General features: G+C 35.8%; 1 protein-coding gene across 1 annotated transcript; it reads left to right on the forward strand.

Moving 5' to 3' along the window:
* Window positions 1-498: 498 nt before the first annotated feature.
* LOC110650609 (uncharacterized) lies at window positions 499-7,047 on the forward strand. Its single transcript, XM_058145450.1, is given in 5 exon segments — window positions 499-544; window positions 679-975; window positions 978-1,208; window positions 5,904-6,246; window positions 6,330-7,047. Coding segments are annotated over 5 exon segments (1,521 nt in total). The 3' UTR covers window positions 6,934-7,047.
* The last annotated feature ends 1,757 nt before the right edge of the window (window positions 7,048-8,804 follow it).

Consider the following 8,804-nt stretch of genomic DNA (forward strand, 5'->3'; position numbering starts at 1 on the left):
AACCAACATGGCACTAGCTGCTCTTGCAACATTCACATGCCCTGTAAAAAAAATAAAATAAATGACGCATGCTTCACTAATATAGTGGCAAATTGTTTTTCAGCTTACATTATAATCAGAATATTAACACATTTTCACTTTGTTGATCCCAACTCTCAAACATTTATTTATTATATTGTTTTGAACATTTTCAAACCAATGGCGAAAAAATTATTTCTTTCATTTTATAGTTACAAATTACAAATAATAAATTACTTCTCTTTATTTAAATATATAAATTTTAATTGTATTATTTTGAGATAAATAAGGATAAATTTTACCTAATAGCATAGTAGGGAATGTTGTGTCAACCGTAATCATGCTCGTTACTCATAAATCAGGTATTTCCTTCTCGGCAAATATATATGGAGGAGTTTTTGGAAGGCATGAGGTGTGAGTAAGCCAATAAAAAAAAAATTTAGCAAATTCAGTTTATTGAGTATCATTTTTCTGGGCAAAATGAGATTCAACGATGATGAGAAGATTGTTAGCTCTCAAGAGTCAGGTTGGTTTATGCTTCTTTTCTTCATTACCATATGCATTTTACGAGATATGGTTCTTACCCAGTTCCTAGTTTTCTCCTTCTTAGCTAGAATACGTTTGTTGAATGTGTTTGTGTTTTGGGATGGCATGTTTCAGGATCAAAACCAACGCCAATCGTACCGGGAAGAGTACAGCTGATAAGCATAAATAAAAATATAGTACCACTTGAAGAAAGCAAACTCAGGGTGATGCTGGAGATCACTGGTGGAGATTCAAGCAATAACAGACCAGGACTGGATCTTGTGGCAGTATTAGATGTCAGCGGAAGCATGGAAGGAGAAAAGATAGCAAAAGTGAAAACGGCCATGCTATTTGTGATCAAGAAACTTAGCCCCATTGATCGATTGTCTGTTGTCACATTCTCCAGTGAGGCCCAAAGATTGTGCCCGTTGCAAATGAACTTGAAAGTCTGATCAATGGTTTAAATGCTCACGGTAACACCAACATCTGTGCTGGCCTTCAAATTGGTTTAAAAGTGATTAATGACCGTAGTCTTAGCGGCGGACGTTCAGTTGGCATCATGCTTATGTCCGACGGTCAGCAGAACGCTGGTGGTGATGCTGCTACGGTTCCGGTTGGCGATGTGCCCGTACACACATTCGGTTTTGGCATAAATCACGAACCGAAAATGCGTTGAAATAACACTTATAGTTACATTTGTTAGCATAATTACAGCAATTAACATGATTATAGGAGATTTGTGTAGCACAATTACAGCAATTAGCATGATTATAGGAGATTTGTGTAGCATAATTATAGGAATTATTATTCTTGTCTAAATTAGTTCATATTTTCATGTATAAATAGATGTAATATCTCTGTAAATGAGACACAGACAAATACACAATCCTTTTCTTCATTACTTGTATTCTTTCTTCTAACATGGTATCAGAGCCATAAAGCTTTTATTTCTAGTTTTTGGGGTCTCTCTGCTCTCTCTACAACCTGTTCTGGTTCATTCTTTCATACCTATTATTATACCATTTTTTTTCTCCTCATCTTGTTATCAATGGAGAAATCTGATATTTCAAGACCTATTCCAACAATTCTGACTGGTTCCAACTATAATCTTTGGGTTCAAGGAATGAAAAGTTTTTTGATAGGTCGTAAGCTTTGGCGTATTGTTACCGGAGATATCACTGCGCCGACAAGAGAGAACGATGAAACTGATGCAAAATTTGCTGACCGTCTTGAGGATTGGGATAGTAAAAATCATCAGATCATCACCTGGTTTCGCAATACCTCTGTCTCATCCATCCACATCCAGTTTGCTAATTATGACTCGCAAAAGAAATCGGGATTTTTGCTAATCGATATCGCACCACCGGACTTGCCCACTATTATCGATTGTGGACTACTCTTCATAATCTGAAACAAAAAGGTGTCAACTGCGGAATGATTTTGTTGCCTAGGTCCAACCTATTTGGAATCAAATATCTCAGGCCAAAATCAGTGAAGATCATCTTCATCTCATTCAAGTTCTAATGGCTCTTCGATCAGAATATGAGGCCGTTCGAGCGTCCCTGCTACATCGAAATCCACTCCCATCATTGGAAACTGCTATTCAAGAGATTATTTTTGAAGAGACTCGTCTCAGTTTGGATAAAACTCCTCAATTTGAAGCTGCTCTTGCAACTACTCGATCCTCACATCAGAAATCTGGCAATCAACTCTGTAAGAATTGTAATCAAATTGGTCATGCTTTTGCATATTTTCCTACTATAAAATGCAAATATTGTCATGGTTACGGTCATATTCTTGAACATTGTCCCACACGTCCTCCAAGACCAAAAGGAGGGCAGTCTAAATTCAAGAATGTCTCAAAGCCTGGATCTTCCTCTGTCACTGCTGTTGCTGCTACTGAGGGCTCTACTGCCATCACCATGAGTGATCTTGAGGCACTATTCAAATAGGTTATCTCTTCTAATTCTCCTGCCGCCATGTCTGCCACTCCGGGTAATTCTTATTGGCTTTTTGACTCTGCATGTTGTAATCATATGACCACTAATCTTAAATTCTTGTCTTCTCAGAAACTCAGTATCTTCCTTACCACCAATCCATACTGCAAATGGTACTAAAATGAACATCACACATACTGGTCATGTGTCTACCTCAAATCTTCATCTCCCTGACACCTATTATATCCCTAATTTGGCACTCAATCTTATTTCTGTTGGTCAGTTGTGTGAAAAAGGACTAAATGTTATTTTTTCTCACCATGGTGTCCAGGTACAGGATCCACAAACGGGACAGATTCTTGGGGAGGGTCGTAGAGTGGGTCGATTATTTGAGCTTACATCTTTACATCTTCCTCAGAGATTTGTGTCTGCAGCTACAATCCCTAATTCCTCCATTCACCAATGGCATTTTCGTCTTGGTCATGCTTCTACCAGTAAAATTCAACCTTTAATTTCTCGTGGATTATTAGGATCTACTAAGTTTGAGTCATTTAATTGTTTAAATTGTCAGCTTGCAAAACAACCTACATTATCTTTTTCTCATAATAATACTACTTCAGACACTCCTTTTGGTTTAATTCATTCTGACATTTGGGGTCCTTCTCCTATTTCTTCAATAAATGGTTTTCATTATTTTGTAATATTTATTGATGATTATTCTCGGTTTACTTGGATATATTTTTTGAAACATCGATCTGAGTTATCACAAATTTACATCACATTTGCAAAAATGATTAAAACTCAGTTCTCTTGTGACATTAAAATTCTCCGAACAGATAATGCCATGGAATATCGGGATTCTTCTTTACTTCAGTTTCTTAGTCAACAAGGCATCGTTGTTCAACGTTCTTGTCCTCACACCTCTCAACAGAATGGGCGAGCCGAACGCAAGCATCGCTATATTCTTGATTCTGTACGTACTCTTCTTCTTTCTGCCTCATGTCCAGAAAAATTTTGGGGAGAAGCAGCTTTTCATGCTGTTTATATTATTAATCGTCTTCCTACCTTGGTTCTTCATAATTTATCTCCTTTTGAAAAGTTGTTTGGACAACCTCCTGACTATTCCATCCTTAAACCTTTTGGATGTGTTTCTTTTGTTCTTTTACAACCTCATGAACATACCAAATTAGAACCCCGTGCTCGTCTATGTTGTTTTCTTGGTTATGGCATTGAACACAAAGGGTATCGTTGTTGGGATCCTGTTTCTAATAAGTTACGCATCTCTCGTCATGTTACCTTTTGGGAAAATACTATGTTCTCTTCTCTTTCCAAATTTCATCACTCTGTCAATACTGACTCTCTATTTTTCACTGACTCCTCCAAAGAGCTGTTTCCAAGTCCTGATCCAGGTGATTGTGATGTGCTCAATATTAGCCCAACTACACCTGCCCCTGTTGAATCGGCACCAGTTGTTGATCCAGTACCTGCGCCTGCATCTCCTCCTAGCACTACTCTTCGTCGTTCTACCCGTGTAAGAGAAACTCCTCATTATCTTTCTGATTTTCACTATTACTCTACTATTGCAACCCTTCATGAGCCTCGTTCTTATCGTGAGGCAAGTACTGACCCTCTTTGGCAGCAAGCTATGACTGACGAACTTCAGGCTTTAGAGAAAACTCATACTTGGGATGTAGTTGATCTTCCACCAAACAAGACCCCTATTGGTTGCAAATGGATTTACAAAATCAAGACCCGTTCTGATGGAACTATTGAACGCTACAAAGCTCGCTTAGTAGCCAAAGGGTACACTCAAGAGTATGGTATCGACTATGAAGAAACTTTTGCTCCAGTGGCCCGATTAATATCTATTCGCAATCTCTTAACTATTACTGCACTTCGTAAATGGAAACTTTTCTAGATGGATGTCAAAAATGCTTTTCTTCATGGTGATTTAACAGAAGAGGTTTATATGCATCCTCCACCTAGTTATCATTCTCCTCATAAGGTTTGCAAACTTCGACGAGCCTTATATGGATTAAAACAAGCTCCCAGGGCCTGGTTTGCCAAATTTAGTTCCACTCTTGCTCAACTTGGTTTTCTCTCTAGTCCACATGATTCTGCATTATTCACTCGCAGAATCGATAAAGTGGTATTGTTCTTCTGTTGCTTTATGTTGATGATATGATAATAACAGGAGATGATTCATCTGGTATTCTAGAGTTACAACATTATCTCAATCAACATTTTGAAATGAAAGACCTGGGTTCTCTCAGCTATTTTTTGGGTCTTGAAGTTTCTCAAAATTCTGATGGCTATTATCTATCTCAAGCCAAGTATGCATCCGACTTACTTTCTCGAGCAGGCATCACTGATAGCAAAACAAAGATCAACCCCATTGGATCTCAATTGAAAACTTACACCTGTTGTTGGCACTACTCTTGATGATCCTACTTTATATCGACAGCTTGTCGGGAGTCTTGTTTATCTCACAGTTACTCGACCTGATATTTCATATGCTGTTCATCTGGTCAGCCAGTTTATGTCTGCTCCTCGCTCAACTCATTTCTCTGCAGTACTTCGAATCCTTCGTTATATCAAAGGCACTCTTTTTCATGGTTTGCACTTTTCGGCTACCTCCTCCCTAGTATTATCTGGCTACTCTGATGCTGATTGGGCTGGTAATCTGACAGATTGTCGCTCTACAACTGGTTATTGTTTCTTCTTGGGTAATTCTCTTATCTCTTGGCGTAGCAAAAAGCAAACTGTTGTTGCACGTTCTAGCACAGAATCTAAATATCGTGCTCTTGCTGATGCTACATCTGAATTACTTTGGTTACGGTGGTTATTAACTGATTTGGGTGTCACTCATTCTTCTGCCACAATGCTTCATAGCGATAATAGAAGTGCCATACAGATTTCTCATAATGATGTATTTCACAAGCGTACCAAACACATCGAAATTGATTGTCATTTTGTACGTCATCATGTTGCTCATGGCACCATATGTTTGATTCCTGTCTCCTCTGTCAGCCAAACCGCTGATATATTCACCAAAACGCATCCTCCCGCTCGCTTTCAGGATCTCTTAAGCAAACTCAAGTTGGCACCTGTGCTACCACCTTGAGTTTGAGGGGGGTGTTAGCATAATTACAGTAATTAACATAATTATAGGAGATTTGTGTAGCATAATTACAGCAATTAGCATGATTATAGGAGATTTGTGTAGCATAATTATAGCAATTATTATTCTTGTCCAAATTAGTTCATATTTTCATGTATAAATAGATGTAATATCTCTGTAAATGAGACACAGACAAATACACAATCCTCTTCTTCATTACTTGTATTCTTTCTTCTAACAACATTTAAGCAAAATTTGTTTGTATAACTTTCTAACTAGTTCATGTTTGTGCTCGGTTTAACAGGTGCTCAAGGCTATCGCAGATAATAGCATTGAAGGAACGTTCTCAGAAGTTGAAAACACGGACAACTTGAGCAAAGCCTTTTCCTAGTGTTTGGCTGGGCTTCTCACCCGAGTTGTTGACGACCTGAAGCTGACAGTCACACGAATCGAAGACGAATCGACAATAGAGCAGGTAATTGCCGGAAACTATCCACAATCCAAGGATGATGCTGCTGGCTCTGTAACTGTTACGTTTGGCGGTCTGTACACCAAAGAGGTGCGCAAGGTCATAGTGGACCTTCTTCTCTCTGCTGTTGATCAGGAACGAGGCGCAGATATTCTTGAAATTACTTACTCATATAGGTACTAAATCCCAGCATTTTACACCAAATTATGTATAATGTTTCATCAGTTCGATGAATGTCATGGAATATATGCATGTGCAGCTTTCATGGAAAACCGTTTGAGGCCAATCCAGCGATCCTTACCGTACGCCGCACCGGGAAAGCTGCAGATCAACAAGAGAGGTCGGAGGTGAAAAATGAGGAGACCCGTCTCCTGACTGCAAGTATGATGAAAGAAGCAAGAGTCATGGCTGACAGCAATAAACTTGACGATGCTCGGGACAAGCTCGTTGAAGCTCAGAACTCATTGGAGGATGTGGATGATGAATCTAACCCATTGATTGAGATGCTGAGGTTTGAGCTGCAACAGTTCTTGAAATTGATGAAATCACAAGAAATCTACGATAAGCAAGGGCGTCCTTTTGCACTCTCCTGTGAGATTTCCCATGATCGCCAGCGTTTCGCTGCAAGAGGTGATATAGAATGCCTGCGACTGTTTGCCACTCCTTGTATGGACAAATACCTTGAGCAAGCCAAGTCGTTTGACGAGGATCCCAGCAAGCCACTGCCCTCAGTGGATGACGATGTGAAAGAAGAACTCGCTGCCAATCCCCTTGCTCCGATCGCTGGTGCTATTAGCTTCTACATTCAGTCGGCCAATCAGTCTCTTCAAGCCATTGAAAAGATAATCAATGGAGGCCTTTGATTACTTGGTTATTTTTAATTTGTGTGTTTACTTTTGCATTTCAATAAGTTGGACCACAGTGGTATCTTGCTCTATGCAAACCCAGTCCAGTGGTGCCGTATATGGCTTTGGTTTGTGCAAGCTCATCGTTTTTCGAATAATTAATCTTCGAGCACCAATAAAATAATGAAAAATAATTAGTTTTATGAAAGCTCCTTAATTTGTTTTGGCAAAATTTATCTTCATGTTAAATAATTTGATGCTTTTAATTCATGTTTTGATGTTTATATTGGGTTTTGTGATTCTTATTGGGATGATTTACTGTTGCTGAATCCAGTTATGCTACTGCAAAATTGAAATTCAATTTCTGCAGAAGAAAAATCAGTATTCTGCTACTGCAAAATTGAAATCAGCTTCAACATGAGCATGTTGACAATTTTGCAACTTGAACATCTTCTGTTCTAGTCTCTTCAATTTTTTAGGGCAAAATCTTCAATGCCCCACTGCACTGGCAGCAAGCTTTACAGAGAAATTATCTATGAAATGGTACCACATTTTCATTTTAATTTTTAGGGTAAATGCATATTAGTTCTTGAAGTATATCAAAAACTACAGATTAGTCCTTACTTTTGTTATGAAAGGTAATTAGTTCTTAAGGTTTGATTATGTTAATAAGTTAGTCATTCCCATTCAAATTGACCATAATTCTATTACCTTCATTTCAAATTGAAATAATTTAATCTCTAAAATTTACTTTATTAACAAAATAGTTTTATATTTAAATTTTATATTTAGGTAGTTATTATTTTATATTTAAATAATTATATACTTGCAAGGCACGGAATGGTTTTTGGTATGCCAGACTAATTTATAATTTAACTAATTTTTATATCAAGTTTGAACTTAATAAAAATAAGTATTTCTTATACTTTAGCTTTTTGTAAAGTTTACTGATTATTTCATTATGTATTAATTATGTTTACATATTTTTGTAGGTTCAAATTATAAAGACCATTCAATCTTAGCAATCATTTTCCAATAAATAAGTAATTGAAAGATGTTCTGAGCCAAAAGGCAGAGTCATGAGTTTGGCGATTTTAGCCCAATGAAGATTGAGGAGTTTCAAGCCAAGCTTCATGACTAGCAGCAAAAAAATTGCATACTTAAGAACCTTATAGAGGGAATCATTGCAGATAGATGAACATTGTTTCTAACAATGACCTTCCACTACAGCAACCGAGTTAAGAGTGCTGGTAACTTGAATGATTTATTATCTAATACTAATAATTACTTTTTTATATATATAATATTTGTCTTTTATTATATTAACACTTGTTTTATATGTATTTGTACATATTATAAAAGTTAAAATTTGAAAACTTTTGAAATACTAAATACATATGATTTTTATTCATATTAATTATATCTTATATGTATTATTTATAAAATAAATTATTAATTTCTTTTTCGAAACATATAATTCTTAGATATATATATAGAGTCTAAAATAAACTAAAATTATATTTATATTAAATATATTCCCTTTCATTTTATCCTATATTTCAAATTTAAAAAAATTATATATTTTAAGATAAAAATTATTTAGTTAAACATTATCTAATACTACTAATTAAATTTACAATTAGAAAAGAAAAATTAAAGTGAAATTTTTAAATAAAATTATTATTTATTAATTATGCCAGGTGTCAATTAATAATAAAATTTTAATTAGAAGTTATATATATATATATATATATATATATATATATATATATATATATATATATATATATATATATATATATATTATTAAATAGTTGTATTTGGTTGAAGTTGGATTTTTATATATAAGGTATTCATTATTAAAAATTATTTAAATAAATAAATAATTA

Source organism: Hevea brasiliensis, chromosome 1, assembly GCF_030052815.1.
Source record: "Hevea brasiliensis isolate MT/VB/25A 57/8 chromosome 1, ASM3005281v1, whole genome shotgun sequence".
NCBI classification, from domain to species: Eukaryota; Viridiplantae; Streptophyta; class Magnoliopsida; order Malpighiales; family Euphorbiaceae; genus Hevea; species Hevea brasiliensis.